The sequence below is a fragment of the Rhinolophus hipposideros genome, assembly GCF_964194185.1.
Source record: "Rhinolophus hipposideros genome assembly, chromosome: 8".
Classification (NCBI taxonomy): Eukaryota; Metazoa; Chordata; class Mammalia; order Chiroptera; family Rhinolophidae; genus Rhinolophus; species Rhinolophus hipposideros.
In genome coordinates, this window is record NC_138054.1 from 81311626 (window position 1) to 81328890 (window position 17265).

Here is a 17265-nt window from a genome sequence, read left to right on the forward strand (position 1 = left end):
CACTGCCCAGGAGCAGATGGCCCCTTGTGGGACCTGGTGCTCTCCTCTGAATGACCAGAGTCATCCTGAGCCAGCTCCTGAGCAAGGGTTGCTGCCAGCTGCTCCTACTCCCCTCCTGGCAGCAGGTACTCTCTCTCCTAGAACCCACCAATTCAACTCCCTTTTACCCCCAACCCCTAGACTGGTAGGCAAGATTCCCAACTCTTTCCTCTGGGCCTCATGAACTTTCTTATACATCCTTCAAGGTCCAAACCCACCTCCTCCAAGATGTCTCTGTCTCTCCTGAACATACACTCATGACATCCCCTACACTTTAGTTTCTCTTTCTCAACATAACGTGAATATAGATGACCACAAAGTCACACAAACAAAACACACACACCATGTTTACTCGCTCTTTCTTGCAAACCGGACGGTATACACAGTGTATGGAGTCACAGCCATGCCCCTCTCCTATGCGCACACCTACATATGCACACACTACAACTTGCAACCACAGGGATTTGGTCTCTACGCGTTTACAACAGGGACACAAAGTCTCCCTCTACCACATCAACATGAATATACAACAGGCCCCAAATGTACAGATCACACATCATACAAATACATCGACATACACCTTTTGTCTGCCCTCCCCCTTCACTCACCTTCTTACATCACCGACATACAGATAGAGACAGTTTCTCCCCTGGACATACAAACGCACAGGCGTGGAGGGCCATCGGTCCTTCTCTGCTTCCACCCCACCCCACCCTCTTCTTCACCTCTGCCCCTCTCCCTCTCCTTCTCTCTCTCTTTCTCTCTCTCTCTCTCTCTCTCTCTCTCTCTCTCTCTCTCTCTCTCTCTCTCTCTCACACACACACACACACACACACACACACACACACACGGAAGCACCCAGTAACAAGCCCCAAATATAGTCAGTCTCTGTCTGTCCGTCACACATAAACACCCAGGCACGCGGGTTCCATCCCTCCCCCGCTTTTTCTGTCTCCTCCTCTCCTCCCTTCTCTCTTACACACACACACACACACACACACGCACACGCACACGCACACGCAGTTGCAGCGCCTTGGGCCACACTCCCGTGCAGGCGTCGGGCAAGAGACAAAGGTCGCCGAGGCCCCCGGCGCCGCGCACCGGACACAGCCGAGCCTCTCCCCGGGCTCCGCCTCCCCCCGAAGCCAGTCTCGCCGAGGTCTGGACCGCACAGCCCGAGGCCGGAGACCACGCGAGCGCCCGCGCCGCAGGGTCCGCACGCCGCCCGGGCTCCGGCGCGGACGCGCCAAGGGTTAAGGAGCCGGCGGCCGGGGGGGGGGGCGGGGGGGGGGGTCCGCGGGGGAGGAGGCAGGCCTCCGGGTGTGATTGGCTGCGCGGCCCGGGCCCCGCGCCCCGCGATTGGCCCCGCGGCGGGCCCGCCCCCCCGGGACTCGGCGCCGAAGCCGCGCTCGCCCGCGGGGCACCGAGCGCGCCGCCGGGGCCGCACAGCCGCGTAGTCGGGGGAGCGCGGCCGGGAGCCGAGGGCCGGACCGGGCGCTGCGCGTGAGCCATGGTGAGTGCCGCGCCGGCCCAGCCGTGACGGCCCCCGCGGCGACGCCGGCGTGGGACCCGGGGCGGGCGGGCTCGCGGGGGCTGGGCGCCGGGGCAGCTCTCGCCGGGCGTGCCGTCGGGGGGCGCCGAGGCAGGGCTTGACTCGCCCGGCAGCGCCGCACTCTGCTCCGTCCAGGGTGGCGGCGCCGAACTTGGTTTCGGGCAGCTGGCCCCAAAACTGGGTGTGGTGTGGAGAGTTCGGGGTGGCCGAATCGGGTTGGGGGCAGTTGGTGCGGTTCTGGACTGGGGCGTCCGGAAGTCCCTGGACCCGACTGGGCTGGGAGACCCTGGTTCTCTGGGCTGGGGCGGGGGCGGCCGTCGGGGACAGTTCCACGGCGGGATCCTGTTGGACCTGAGTGTCCGGGATGCCCGGTCGGTTCGGGACTGAGGCTCCGCCTGGGGCATCGTGGGTGGCCGCGCTTAGCCGGGGGCTAGGTCGGGACACTTTGTATGGGGCTACCGATCCCGCTGTGGCTTAAGGGGTGGAGAGTGGAGGGGCCGGGCAGCCAGGCTGGTTGCTGTCAGAGACCAAGGGACGCTCGGGGACCCTGTGCCCAGCGATCTGGTCTCCCCAGCATCACCCTGTAATGGGTCCTTAAAGGAGGTGCTAGGCAATGGCATCAAGGAGAAGGGAGCTGGGGAGGGAGATTTCATGGGGGGGGTTTCTGAAGCCCCAGGGGAGAAACCCATTTGGTCCAGGCTCGGAACTGTTTTAGGGAGGGGGTCTTATTCCTGGAAGCGAAACCAGACTTTTCAATCACCTCATTAGGATGATCACCTCTCCATCATGGAGGCCAAGGCCACCTGCTTCTCTATTGTTTCTCTCCCCATGGACAGGCCCCTCTGATTCTCTCCTAGTCGTGCTCTGTGCCCTCTGACGTGGTTGCCAGTCACCATGCAGGGCCAGAGGAGGGCATGTATGTGCCAGTGATGGTGGCTGCCAGTCCCAGGGATACAGCCATCGCTTCTTCTCTGTGACAGTGCTGCCAAGCCTGGGGAGGCCCAGGTCGGGGCAGGACGGGATCCCCCTGTAGACATGAAGAGTCCCCCAATGACTCCACAGGACCAACTCCTGCTGTGCCCAGAGCTAGGATCCTCTTGCAACCACCCTTTCCTCGCTCCTCGCCCCACTAGTATCTGCTTCTCCCTCCACCACCACTTGCCTCTCCAGAGTCAGTCGTAACAAAATTATGGCTTGACTACATACCCACAGGTGCTTAGAAACCATCTTGGATCCAACCTACCTCCTTGGTCAGGAGCCTCTCCCCTGGAATGCTCTGCTTGGACAGTTTCGGTGGCAGGACCCTCCCTTCCTGTGGACCCGCACTTGATTTAAGTCCTCAGAATATGGACAATAAAAGGGGGTGACTTTGAGGTCATATTATCCACTCTGCCCCCAAGCCCACCTTGCAAAAAAGAACTTTTTCCTCCTTAAAAACCACCAAAGAGAGGTCACCTTGCCTTGGTGCCACTTTTCAGAGCCTTACAACCTGAGAAGCCACCCAGCCTGTCCGGAAGACATCAAAACAGATTCAGGGTCTGCATCAAACAGATTCAGGTTCGAATTCCAGTTTGTGTCCCCACAGGGACTTTGGTCAAGTTGCATCCTCACCTCTGAGTATTAGTTTCCTCATCTGTGAAATGAGATAAGTGTTATCTTGCAGGGATGATGTGGGGATTGGGCGAGATAACCCAGTGAGAGTGCTTTGTCCAAATACAGCGCAGTTGTCTTTTCTGTACAGCCTTAAGCTCGAGTTGAGAAGTTCTGCCTGACATCTCACCTATTTGCTGGTTTGGAAGGAGGATTAACGTCTGTCATGTTGTGGGGAGAGGAAAGAGACGGTGGTACTTACAGAATCATTCACGTGGTCATCATTCATCAAAGGTTTATGGACCACTTACAATATGCCAAGCCCTCTACTAGGGAGAAAAACTGTCATAAACATGTGAAGGAGGCTTCTGCCAGTCCATAGATGTCTGCATGGACCCTCGGGCCAGGTGGCATATCTTTGGGAAAGCAGAAGTGTCATGCCAGGCCAGGGCTCCCTCCTGGCTGGAGAGATGGGAGAAAGCTTCACTAAGCAGGTGGCATCCGAATTGGAACGAACATGGAGGTGGGGAGACCTATGAGAGCAGAGGACCAGAGGTGTGAGAGCTCAGGAAATGCTCTTCAAAAGGCCAGAATGGGGCTTGCCTGGCACCTGGGCATGAGAGAGCCAGGAAAGAGGAGGGAAAGTGGGCAAGGGACGTTGCTGGGCCCAGATAGTCAAAGACTTAGCCTGGCTGTGTAGTAGGAGCTGTGCTGTGGATTGTTGGCCCACCACGTGTGGGTGGGGTAGGGGCTGACGTCAGGCCTCCCCCCAGCCCCCTATTTTGGTTTCCCCGAAACACTAGTGTCTGTGCTCATTCCTGAGGTGGGGGTGATTCAGGGCTACTAAAGTGTTTATGCCTTGGATCTCCTGCTCCATGGGTTTTAAACAAATCCAGCATTCCCTCCTCTCTGGCGTGGCCAAGTTTCCCCTGGCCCCTGGGTTCCTAACAGGGGCTTGGTTGGAGAGTATGTGCGCTGTTTCCTGTTGTCCTGGCTGAATCTCCCTGACGGTCCCCAGCTCCCCACCCAGGTCTCTAACCCCTTGGCAGGGAGTCAGCGCTGTTCTTAAAGACCTCAAATGGACCCTCCAGTGCAGGCTTGGGGTGAGGGTTCTGAGGAAGTTATGTTTTTTAAATTTCTTTTATCTCCAGTTGTCCTCATACCACCCAGCAGAAGGCACAGAGAGGTAAAGGAGATTTCCCAGGGTCACACAGCAAGATCGTGCCAGAGCAGCCACAAACCTCTTGGATGTTTGGAGGGTTACCAGGCAGACAGGTTGAGGGGAAGGAGGAGCAACCCAGCGTTCCCAGTCTGCTGTTGTGGCACCTGGAGGGTGTTCCTTCACATTCCAAGCTAGGGACCGAGCTTAGAGCCATGGCTGAGGGGTGGGAATCATCTTTACTGTAAGTAGTTGAGTTGAGGACTGAGTCCAGTGCCTAGATTTGAATACTGGATGTACCACCTACATCTGTGTGGCCTTGGATTAGCCATTCCTCCCCTTGGCACCTCGTTTCCTACTAAGTGAGGCAGATTTGCTCCTTTCTCAGGATATCATGAGCTACAATCTAGGATACAGTGTAGAAACGCAGACTGTTAAGAACTTGAGGGGAAGTGTGATTTGAAGATGTGAGGCCAGCCACATGCCCCCTGAACCAGTCTGTATGGGCTGCCCAGAGTGCCTTTTCTTCCCAAGCCGGCTGAGCCAGCGTCTGTTCTGGTAACTGGGTTACTCGTGTTTCCTTGCATTGCTACGATGTTTGGTAAACAGGCATGTTGTTCACTTTTGTTAAAGAATAAATACATTGTTTCCCAGAAAGAAATGGAGAGAGCACGTCCTGTCAGGGGGGGAACAGGATTTGAGGGGCAAGAAGGTGGCAAGGTGGGTTCGGCAGAGAGTTTCAGGCATTAGCCAATATAACCAGCTTGGCTAAAGTCCACACTTTGATGCCTCCGGTGAGGGAGGAACCATCAGCAACCGTTTATGACTTTTTGTGTTTTCTCTCAATTTTTTCTTTTTAGTTAACTAGGTAAGCACCCCTGCCATAGTCATAGTGCTTCATTCATTCATTCATTCATTCATTCATTCATTCATCCATCCATCCATCCATCCATCCATCCATTCGCTCACCAACATAAGGCTTTAGGGCTGCTATCAGTATGAACGAGATTGGTGTGTCTCTCTCCCAGTCTGGTGGACAGGCAGATATGGAGCAGGAAATTACAAGCGCAATTGCTGTTACCAAGGAGACGTGCAGGGTGCTATGGAGCGGATAGGAGAACCTGGCCTGAGGATCAGAAAAGGCTCTCTGAGGACATGACATTAAAGCTGTGGCCTAAAGAATGAAGGGGTCAGGAAGAACATTGCAGGCTTAGGGACCACTTCTGTGTAAGACGGGACAAAACATGGTGCGTTCGGGAATTAAGTCATCTGGAGGCTCAGAAGACAATGCTTGGGAGGTGGCCAGGGGCAGGCGCATGCGGGGAAGGTCGTGTTAGAGATTTGGGGCTCCGTCCTCAGGGCAGTGGGGTTCAGAGTGAGGGGAGTGACATGGCAGATCTGCATTTTGAGGTGATCGCACTGGCTGCTTTGTGGAGAATAGTGGGGTTGGCGAGGCTGGAGGCTGGGAAAATAGTTAGGCTGCTAGAGTGGCCCTGTGAGAGACGATGATGGTCGGGACACTAGTCACGGCCCCCTCCTCCCCACACCACACCCCCATCATGCTGCCCAGAATGGGCATGAAGAGAAGAGGAGGCTGTGGCCCCAGAGGTCCCACAAAGCCTTTTTCCCTGTGGACACTGACTTTCCTTCCCACATCCTTTCATCATCGTTTTATGCAAATAACCAGCAGGGCTCTGGGCCTCACGGAACTTGTATCTAGTAAAGGAGAAAGGCCAAGTTCCCAAATGCCTCTGAAACAGGGTAGAAAATTATAAGTACCAACCTGGGGAGGCAGCTCCAGAGTCACCCCGGACATGGGTGTGTATCAGGGAAGGCTTCCCAGAAGAGGTGGTATTTGAGCTTCCTAAGGCAACAGTTAGTGGAATGAAATGCTTTCTAGGAGCCAAACTTTGGAGAGATTGAAATAAGGAGATATTCGTTTGTCATTTAAAGAGTTATAGTCTGGGGGGCAAAGTTTAATGCACAACCAGTGCTGATTGTCAGGGAGTGGCACTGGGGGTTCTGCCCTTTGGGGGTTGCCCTGAGGGCAGGGGTGGCTGGGATATCCACAGGCCTGTCTTGGCTCACTGATAAGCCTTGAAGTGGCTCCTTCCCCACAGGGCTCCTGGGTTTTCTAAAGGGGAGATATAAACAAGGGAACAAGTTTCTGGAGGCCATTCAGAAAATTAGCTGAGAGAGGGTCTAACTTCAGGGTCCAGAGACAGGGAGGTGGGCTTGGCTGCTAGATCTTAAAACCATAGAGTGCTTATATTAAAAGGGGATTCGTAACCATCTAATTCAAATCCCCCATTTTAAACAGACGGGAAGACTAAGGGGCGAAATGAGCATCTAGCAATTGCCCGGCACTTCAATAGAATCCCTTTGATCTTCACACCAACCCCAAGAAGTAGGTTTATTCCCATTATAGAGTTGTGAAAGCTGAGGCTCAAAAATCAGAGAATTAGGGACTAGAACTAGGCAGTGGCCTCCTGATTCTTTAATATGCTGGCCTTAGTCCCAAGCTGCCACTCAGTTTAGCAGAACCTGCCTTCCTGGGAAAGGCCCCCCGGGGATGGGGATGAAACTGTTAGGCAGTGGCTAGAGGCCTGGGTTGCTGTTTGGGGCTAAAGGTTGGCCAGACTGAAATACTGATTTTTTCTGTCTTTTATCTTTGCATAGCACTTGACAGTTAGTAAAGCCCTTTTCTTTCCTTTCACCAACTGTTCTTAGGTCCCAATGCCAGTTAGTGGCAGAGCTAGGATTTAAACCCAGGCCCGTGACTCTCAACCCAAATTCCCAGCTCCTCAGCTCCTGGCGCTGCATACAGGCCCTGGCCCAAGTCTCTAGGGGCCCTCTGACTGGATATGTCGCAGGCTTCCTGACCACATGCCCCCGTGAGCAGGAGGAGCAGCCCCTGGCCCAGAAGCCTCCTCTCCCCATCCTCCTCCCATGCGCTCCTCCTCTCCTGGGAGGAGAAGGCAGGAGGGCAGGCCTGAGGCAACAGCCAGAAGGAGTAGAGTTACAGTGTAAACACCGACATGTCAATATTTACCTCTGCCTGGAACCAGAGCCTCCCGCCTCCCTGCCTGCCTGCCTGCCTCCCACACGCTCCCCATCCAGGTGCACGTGGCCTGCTCTAGTGCTCTGATCTGGTGGTCGTTGAACACAAGGCTGCGGGAGGGGATCTAGCTTCCAGCCCCAGACCTGCCATTAACGTTTCATGTCGCCCTGAGTAAGGCATTCTTCCTACCTGGACCTCAGTTGTCCCATCTGTAAAATGACATGGCTGGAACGGACTGATTCAAGGGGCCTTTTCCTGCAATGACATGTAGGAGTACAAGCATAATTCTCTGGCTCAGAGCTCAGACTGGAAATTGGGCAGACCTGTGTTGGAATCCCAGCGCTACCACTTCCTACCACTGTAGGACTGTGGGCAAATCCCTTTACCCTTTTGAGCTCTGTTTTTCTCGTTTATAAAGTGAGATCTTAATGGTACCTGTTTTGGAGGGTCTTTGGTAAGGATTAATGAGGTAACTCTTGACAAAACTCTTGGCACTAGATAAGAATGGAATAAATGGCCGTGGGGGTTATTCCAAATAAACATTTTATGATTCCCTGAATCCAGACCCTGGGTTGCGTCACTTGGGAACCGGAGCCAAGGGTGGGGACTGTAACATCACCCTCCTGGTACTCGGGGGCCACAGACTGGGCTGGGGGAGTCCGGGGTTTGAGAAAACCCCTTGGTCAATACCACACACACACGCAGACCCACACACAGCTGCCCGGCCTCTGGGGCTCCTTCTTACTGGGCAGAAGTCCAGGGCTGAAATGACCTCACAGATGTGTGGCAATGAGAGGGGTGAGGGAGAGGGGAGGAGGCGGACAGGAGAGGAAGGACGCATTTCCTAAGCAGCTCTTTCACTGAAGCGCCAGACTCCAGGTCATGAGCTCTTCCCTATCGCTGGCAGAGGAGGGGGTGTGGGGCGGGGACTGGCAACCCCAGGTGTGGGCAGGGCAGGGAGGTGGGGCAGCCCATGCAGCACAAATGGTCCTGGGGCACCAGTGGGCCCAAGTTCAAACCTGGCTCCATCACGTTCTGCTGTGTCACTTTGGACAGTATATCGCCACCTCTCTGAGCTTTGTTTTTCTCATCTCTAATCTGAAGCTATTGGGACCTATTTTGTGTAGTAGTTGGAAGAATTTAACTAGGGGCAGTTTTAGAAGAACCCAGTTCCATCCTGGCACACCCAGGGGGTTCCATGGATATCGGCCTCTCTCATCAGCATGACAGCATTCTGGTTCTGCTACTCTCTGGGCTTCTTGAGAGTAAGACTGTATATTTTTTTAAATTGTGGTGTGGTTTACTTAACGTAAGACACACGTATCTAGTGCAGCTCGGTTTTTACACACCTGTGTAACCACCACCTAGATCAGAAAACAGAGAACGTTTCCACCTCCCCAGAGTTCTACGTGCCCCTTCCAGTAACCCCCCTCCCAGGCGGCCTCTGGCCTTTTTTCGGTCCCTCCCTCTAGTTTTGCCTGGTTTTGAACTTGATCTGCATGGATTCTTGTGCTTTTGGCCTGGTTTCCTTTAGCTTCAGTCAACACTGACGTTTTTTAATTCATCCAGCTTGCTGCCTGGACCAGTATCTATCTGCTCCTTTCTTAGGCTGCTATGTCTCCCACTGGGCTGAGGTATGTGTCAGTGTCCGTGGATGACATTTGAGTGGATTCCAGTCTGGGCTGCTGTGACTCTCATGTGTCTCTTTGTTGACTTGAGCACCCATTTCTCTCAAGCAGCTACCTAGGAGTGGAGCTGCTGGGTCAGAGGGTCAATGTGTGTTTTAACCTTTACAGAAACTGCCACAAGGTTCTACACAGACGGTGCTCCATTTTCAGTGTACTGTTCACCTCTTTGCCCACTGGCCCACGCCTAGAAGAGGCTGTTGAATATTTTTTGAAAGAAGAAGGAATGTGAGTCCTGTCTTTGCTTTAATGCTTCAGATCCATTCTGTTAGGCCCTGGCCCTGCCCTCAGGGCCTGACAGCTCTGGGCAGGTCCTCTACCTAGACCCTGGGCTTTGGGTCTCCCCTGGCATTTGCCAAGGCAGGGAGGAGGTCCTGGCGTTGGAGATCCCAGGTTCTGAGGCTGTGAGGCCTTCCCCTCCCTGATCCTGTTTCCCATTCTGCAGAACATTGGGTGGGGTGATGGTTTCCCTAGTTTCTGGTAGTCTGCCCTCATTTGGGAGCCATTTGCTCTGCTTTTCCATCTCCAGGGTGATGCCTGCCTCACAGGTGAGCCCCAGCTGTCCCATATCTCCGAGGAGGGACCATGTGGGAAAGTTAGGAGAGGCTCTTCAGTCTTGGTACCTTCCCCAAGAGCCTCATTGTGCATCTGTCCTCCCTGGTGAGAACCCTCCAGCCTGGGCCCCTGGATGTGGGTGCCCACCCAAGGAGGAGGCCTCACAGAGCTGGCCTTGACATCAGACATTCTGTCACATCCTGGCTCTGTGACCTTGTGCAAGTTACTGCACCTCTCTGAGCCCCCCCAGCATCCTCATCTGCAGGGTTGTAAGGATGAAATGAGGTCCTGCCTCATTGTGGGGACGGACGTAGATGGGGCAGCAGAATCCCTGCCCTTGAGGAAATACATTCTAGGGGAGGAAGCCAGAGACTACACAGGCAAATCAACAACCAGAAGTACGTATCGCTTCAGAGAAAGGAAAGAAAGTAAAAGAGCGATGTGGTGGAGAGTGGCTGCAAGGCGGGGAGGGAGGTGACATCTGAGCTGAGACCTGAAGGCTGAGGAGGTGGCAGTTGGGCAAAAATGTGGGAGCGGAGAGTTCTGAGTAGAGGACTAGCAAGTGCAAAGGGCCTGAGGCCAGGGTGAGGGATTTGGCAAGAAGGCCAGTGTGGCTGGGTAGAGGGAGCAAGGGGAACAGGGGCTGGAAGAAGTGGGCATGGAGGGGCCAGGTCATGCAGGGCCTTGTCAAGCATGGGGAAAATTGGCATCTCATGCTGTTCCCTTGTGATGGGAAGCCACCTCAGGGCTCTAAGTAGGGGGATGCCTGGGATTGGTTTGTTTTAGAAAGGCCCTGGCTGCCGTGTGGATGGACTGTAGGGGGCAGGAGTGAGGCAGGGAGGCCAGTGCTGGGTGAGATGTGCGAGTGAGCTCCACAGACACGAGTATTCACCTGTCCTCAGGGCAAGGCGGCGTATATTACTCCAGGGTCTGGGATTTTAGCAGCTACTTCCGAGGATGGAAGAGAGGGGGACAGGAGACCTCAGATGCTGCAAGACGTGTCTGGCAGCGGAGTATGGGGGCACAAGTTGCCTTTGGAGCCAATCAGACTTGTCTCAAAACTTCCGCTTGGACTCAGCCTCCCAGGGTGAGCTCATGACTTACTCTAAGTGATGTTCCCACCACCCCAAGCCCTGCAACCCAGAGAAATGGGGCCAGAAGGGCACAGAGCCAGAGCCTGCCTCCCCTACTTCCGCATACCCTGTGAGAAGTGAGGGCAGAGGAAGTGATGGCGGAAAAGGGACGCCCAGCCCCTCTGGACTCTGGGCTGCTGCTCCCACCATCCTGCTCAAGTGAAGCCTGTGGTTTTGTGGTTTCTGGGTGTCTCAGGCTGATCTGGGGCAGGAGGCGGCCACCACGATAAGGAGGGTTTTCATCTTTCTGGGCCCGAGTGTCATGTTGAGTGTGTGGTTACTCGCATCCTGTTGGGGCTCCGGGCATGGTGGGTGGGGAGAAGGGGAAGGCATGGGAGTTCACAGAGCCACAGAAGGTCTCAGTGGAAGTGGGTCTCAGATATCATCGAGACAGACTTCCCCATGGGGAGACAAAGGTTCAGAAAGGGAAGGAGACTTGCCTATGACCACACAGGGAGTTAGCAGCAGTACTGAGACTCTGATCTCCAGGACTCCTAATCCAGTGCTCCTTGTGATTAAAATATGGGTTTTTGGAGCCAGACAGACCTGGGTTCTGGTCCCAGCTCTGCCACTTAGTCCCAGATGGGTCACCTTAGGCCAACGACCATCTCTGAGCCTCGGTTTTCTCTCCGAGAAATGGGATGATAGCAATACCTTTCTCATGGTGTTATGAAGAGTGGTTGAAATGATTCACGTATACCTGTAAAGCTCATAGGATGGTGCACATAGTAGGTCCTCAGCAAATGGGAACTGTTATTAACGTTATTACTAATGCAGTTCTGTCCTTGCGAAGACCTGGAAAGAACGGCTGTGTGTCAGCTTTCACTTAACAAACACTGTTTTCTAGTTCTGGTGAATGCAGTTAGGCCCATCCCACTGCTGCTTGTTTATTTTACTTCCCCATTATAGTTGGCAGACCCTTTAACAAGGCCCTTACTTAGCACCACCACCCCAACACACGCACGCACGCACGCACGCACACACACGCACGCGCATGCACACACACTCGTGCAAAGCTTAGATGAGCTGGAGATATCCTGCCTTCCTCCAGCCTGAATGGAGGCACACAGGCACTAAATGCAGGCCCAGAATGGAGAATGGGGTTGCTCCCCCACCTTTTATCAGATGCCTACCACACACACCGATCCCTCTTTGTGCGGTATGGTTTCGGGTTCATAAACTTGAACCCTGGACCCATCATTTATTTGTTGTAAAGCCCTTTTTCGCCGGTAAACTTCCCTCTCTGAGCCTCTAGTTGCCCATCTGTGAAGTGGGGATAACAACCCCTTCCCTGGGGGGGTTGCAAACATTAAATGAGAGCAGATCTGTTCAGAGCACATGTGGTACATATTCAGTTCCCCACTCAAAGAGGTAGGTGTTACTAATAACACTGACGTATGTCCCAAACCCGTTAGGCCTGTTCCTCTTTCCGCAGCTGTTCTCTGAAACTTTTGTGACCACCCTAGCCCATCCATTGTGTGTCCCCACCCTAGATTGCCTTCTATCAGGCACAAGTCACCCTGGACAAACTTTCCCTGTTGTGTCTCCCTGCACTGACATAGATCAAGAGCTTGAGCTCTGGGGCCAGCCTGCCTGGGTTTGAATCCCAGCTCTGCTGTTTACTTGAGCAGCTTTAGGCAAATTCTAAATTCTTAGCCTCTGATTCTGCGTAAGTAAAATAGGAATAATAATAGTACCAAACTCATAGAGTGGGTTAAACAAGCAATGTGATTCGTGTCAAGTGCTGGGATTTGTGCAGTAACTGCCTAGTACTAGATTTTACTACTGTGTTTCCTCGAAAATAAGACCTAGCCGGACAATCAGCTCCACTGCGTCTTTTGGAGCAAAAATTAATATAAGACCCGGTCTTATTTTACAACAATATAAGACTGGGTCTTATCTAACATAATATAATATGAGACCAGGTCTTATATTAATTTTTGCTATGTCCGGCTAGGTCTTATTTTCGGGGAAACGTGGTACTAGGTGGAGTTCTGCTGGAGCAGAGCCCCTGCCTTTTCACCTCTGCATTCCCAGTGCCCAGCAAGGATGGAATTGAAAGGGATTTGGGGTCTCTAGGGATTAGCACTGAGGATGGGTTAAGTGTTAATCAGGTAAAAGGACAGAGAGAAAAAGATTCTAGGTGAACGGAATAGCATGTGCAAAGGCCTTGAGGTGGGTAACCTATATAGTACTAGATTTTACTAGTACAGTGCAGCTGGAATAGAAAGCAAGGGCAAGAGTGACCCAAGGTAAAGCTGAGGGGTCACTAGGGGCTGGGCCCCATGGGGCCATATAGACCAGGTGAGATATTTGGACTTTATCCCAAGAGCAGTGGAAAGCTGTGTGTGAGTGTGTGTGTGTGTGTGTGTGTGTGTGTTTTCAGTAAACTTTAGGCTTCATTTTCTTCTGCACCAGAAGGCCCCATTTAAGCCCGCAAAGAAAGTAAAGGCAAACATTTATGACTGGCAGGGTGGAGGGTTCACCTGGCACTGGAAGGGATGCCAGCAGGGAGATGACATGATCTGACCCGTGGTTTATGAAACTCACTCTGGCTGCTGAGTAGAGATGGACATGGGGAGGGGGCGGCAATAGAGGTGGCAGATGGTTGTTGAGCCCAGGCCAGTGGCAGTGACGAGGGAGATGGAGGTATTGAAGGGTAGAATTGACAGGGCTTGGTGATTGATTGGAGTGGGGCGGGGGATCCAGTCTACTGCTTGGAACGGTGAGAACAGAGCCTGGAAAGGTGTGCAAGCTGCTGTGGGTCCAGCCCACACCGCTGGTTAGTAGCTGGCACAGGGGTGCTGATGCCAGGGGCCTTCAAGCAAAGCTCTGACTCAGGGCCCAGATTCCTGCTAACTGCTTTTGTAGAGTCCTGCTTCCAGGCCTTCTGGTGGCTGCACCCCCTCCCTGCGCCTCCCCACCTTACTCCCCCACCTCCAGTCCCCCACCTCTCAGCAGAGTCTGGTGACTTCAGGGGAGGAGAGGCCTTACAGGCACACATTCTGTCTTTGAAGCATCCAACGAGGGAGGGGCTGCCCGTGACCTCCAGATTCTTTCCCTGTGACCTCTGGGCCTCCAGGGCCTCCCCAGGCTTTGAAGGAGTCCACAGAAGTGGGGCTGGGGCGTGGGGGGCTGGAGCCACTATGCACAAACAGCCCCTGACTGGGCAGGGGTGCAGAGAGGCCCAAGGATCTGAGGAGATGTCCTGCTGCGGAAAAAAAGGGACGCACAGGGCCAAAGTCTGGGCCTCAGCCATGGGGCACTCCCCAGAAGTAGGGAGACTCCCCCCTCCTCCAAATTTCTTGAACCGGAAACTGGGGGCTACCATTTAAGATTGTCTTTTTCTTCCCCCAGTTAACCCTACCTGGCAAATAAGACCTGTGAGATATTCAGTTAAATGAATTTCTTGCTGGGTAGGCCTCTCCCCATTTCCCACCCTGGTCTAAGCCATCCCCTCCTGGGATCCAAGGTAGCCATTGCTCCCTGTCATGAACCTCATCCCCTTTGTTTCTGACCCCACATTGTCCTTTTCAGGGTTCACGCCACTCCCCCTTTTCTCACCAGGTTTCAGAGCCTGCTGTCCCCTCAGGACCCTTCTCCCTGGAAATTGCCCCTGGACCTTGGACCCTGGCCTGACCTCTCTCTGAGGATGTGGTCCCCTGCTCTTCTGGAGACCAGGCACCTCCTCCCCGACCAACACACCATTCTCCTGGGGTTTTGTATCCCCCCCCAGATGGAGCTCTTCTCACCCCAACACACAGTAGGCACTCAGGAAATGTGTTCTCTTCCTCTTGCCACACCCTCACCCCGACACACAGTAGGCACTCAGGAAATGTATTCTCTTCCTCTTGCCACACCCTCCGCTTCATGGCCCCTCCTGAGCCTCCTGCCGTCTCCCGCATGGATATTTGTGCTTAGGGAGCCACGTGCTGTGTGGCAAACAAGCCTGGGAAGCAGTTGTTGTTGGCTGGGAACATTGGGTGGCAGAAAGATGAGGGCTGAGAAGGGGCAGGAAAAACACTCAGTGTTAGAGTCTGGAAATCATTGCACTGGTGGGAAATGGGCATTTAGGTTGGAAATGAGATAGGCTGGTGAAACAGCTACTAGTGGCTTCACAGAACAGCCTGAGTCTCCTTGAGCCTCTGGCTGATGATGGGAGCACAGTCCCAGGACCCTGGGATTGTGCAGCTCTTTTTAACACCTGTCCTCACATTCTCTTACCTGCATGCTCCGTGGAGCAGGAGGTGGGAACCACAGGTTAGTGAGCACTAACTTTGAGCCAGGCCCTGTGGCAAGCGTCACATGCATTGACTCTTTAATCACCTCGAAAGAGACGGGTCCTCTTGTGTCCCTTCTGAACAGATGAGGAAGCTTTGGCTTGCTGAGGCAAGATGGCTCGGCCAAGACCACGCAGCTTTGAGCCAGTACTCGGGCTGACTCCAGAGTCTATTTTTTGCAGGGTCCTGTGGAGGGAGTGTCTGACTTCAGGGTGGCGGGTGGGTGTGTTTGTGGCTCAGAAAGGCAGTCTGTTGGCCCCCAAGACTGAGGAGGCCAGCAAAGGAGGATGAGAACGAGGTTGCTCTGGATCCCCTCTGGGGGGCTCTCTGGAGGGGAGCAGGTGGTACCCTTTGGGGAGGGGTCAGGCAGCTGGAAGCAAGTTTTGAGCTGCATGAGGAACTGGCACTATTCTGTCCTCTGGGTGCTCACGCCCTTTGGTTGTAACTGTCACTTCTCTCTCCCGGAGGGGAAGTCCTGGAGGGCAGACCCTGGCTGTCTTGGCATACCTGCACCCAGCAGATGCTCAGTGAAAGAGGAGTAGAGGGAGGGCGCAGCCTCCACGGCTAAACTCAGGAAGGGTTTGGGATAGAGAACACTCTCCTGTGCCAGGTGGATAGTCCTGGTTTATTCTTCATGTTGTCACTAGGGACATCTCTTTGCGTTTAGTGCCAGCTAATGGAGAGTAGAATTTAATATATAAAACTGCACATTGCAACCAGTTCTGACCCCTATTTATTGTGCATTGTGTTTCTTTAAAGAATAAAACCCAGAACAAAATATACGTAAACATTTCTGCTGGCAATCGCTGATCCCGCCTCCAATGAAGAGATTGCTTCATAGGTCCCTTTTTTCCTTCTTTGGTGACGTGTGAGTTTTCTTGCTGTCCCCAGGTGGCAGTGAGTCAGCCCTGAAGACCATTCAGGAAAGTCCAGAGGAGTTTTTCTCCATCGGGTTCCATTTGAGCAGTGCTGGGTGACACCCAGTGACACGCTCCAGGGCGAGTAAGGAGAGGCGGGTACACTCCACCAGCCGCTGGTCTCTGCCACCTCTACTTCCATTTGTCCCCTGCCTTCCTTGGGCCCAGAGCCATCTCAGCCAGCACAGGCAGGCGGAGTAGTGACCCACAGGCTCCTTCAGCGTGACTCAGCCCAGCCCTGGCTCTCTCTAGGGAAAATGAGTCATTTCTTCAATTCTGAATGTTTCTCTTTATGTGGAAAGAAGAGAGAAAGGAGTGGGGGTTGGAGAGCCCCCTTTGGCCCCCTCCAGACTTATTTCTTAGCTATGAAGAGCACTTTGGCCATGGAGAGGATTCCAGGGCGACTGTTGGATGGAGCAGCCAGACATGGTTAAGTCATTAGCCGCAGCTGACAGCAGTGAGGGACTCTCGGAACAGAACTGTGCTGGCCTGAGTGGTGGAGCGCCCCTTTATGCGGATACCCTCCCCTCCTCCTCAGGGGGTCGTGCAGGTCCAGTCCATCCCTTGACCTCTCTTAAACTCGATCAAGGTAAGAAGGTATAGGGGGCAGGGGGTACAGTAGCTGTGGGGACTGAGCCAGGAGAGCAGTTTCCAGGCTCTCGGCCTCGCGTGGAAAGGTGCGGGCGCTGGCAGTAGATGGCCGTCAGCTGTAACCAGTTAGCCATTCGCCATTAATATAACTGCTGTGGCTACTCTAGGGGGTTGGTGGGCTGGCAAAGAAGCGAACGGCGGATTGCGGTAGCAAGTGGGGTTAGCAAAGGCCGATGGTGGATTGCGGATCCTACTTCCTGTGTCTCACCTGGCCTCCAGCGAGACTGGGGTGCCGGAAGACCCCCTGTTGGGGTACTGACGGATGTTTGCTTTGTGTCTCCAGCCGCCAGAGAGACTATAGTGGTCTGACTCCCCTACCTATGGCTCCGCGGGTGTTCCTGTTTGGCCTCACCGTGTCCTGCGTTCTCGCGCGGGGAGCGGGAGCTGCGTCCCTGCATGACAGTAGTGAAGTGCTCCTGACTTCCTGGAAGATGTGCTCACCCTCCTAGGCTCCCTGTGGCCTTCTTTTCAACCACTTCCAGGAAGCTTGGGCCAGCCCTCTTGGTTGGCTGTTCTGACAATGTGGGAATCTAGCTTTCCCGCAAGGAAGAGACGTGTGATGGATCCTGTTAATTAGTGATGTCTACCAGGGCGTGGGGACGGGTGCAGGGGCAGAGAGACTCCTAATCACCTTCCCTAGAGA

At 53.9% G+C, this 17265-nt stretch overlaps 1 protein-coding gene across 5 annotated transcripts in view; it reads left to right on the forward strand.

The window, feature by feature from the left end:
* Positions 1-1464: 1464 nt before the first annotated feature.
* Positions 1465-17265, forward strand: part of ECE1 (endothelin converting enzyme 1) — a gene marked incomplete at its 5' end in the record, with an annotated part of 98433 nt that continues 82632 nt past the window's right edge. The window contains 2 exons of one of the 5 annotated variants that reach the window (XM_081057469.1): positions 1493-1552; positions 9198-9314. Coding sequence is in view for 1 of the 5 variants with exons in the window: in XM_081057468.1 (XP_080913594.1) it covers positions 1550-1552 (3 nt within the window). Of the gene's footprint in view, positions 1553-9197; positions 9315-16155; positions 16561-17265 lie in introns of those variants that run through there. The other 4 variants (XM_081057468.1, XM_081057471.1, XM_081057470.1 and 1 more) reach the window with 4 other exon arrangements.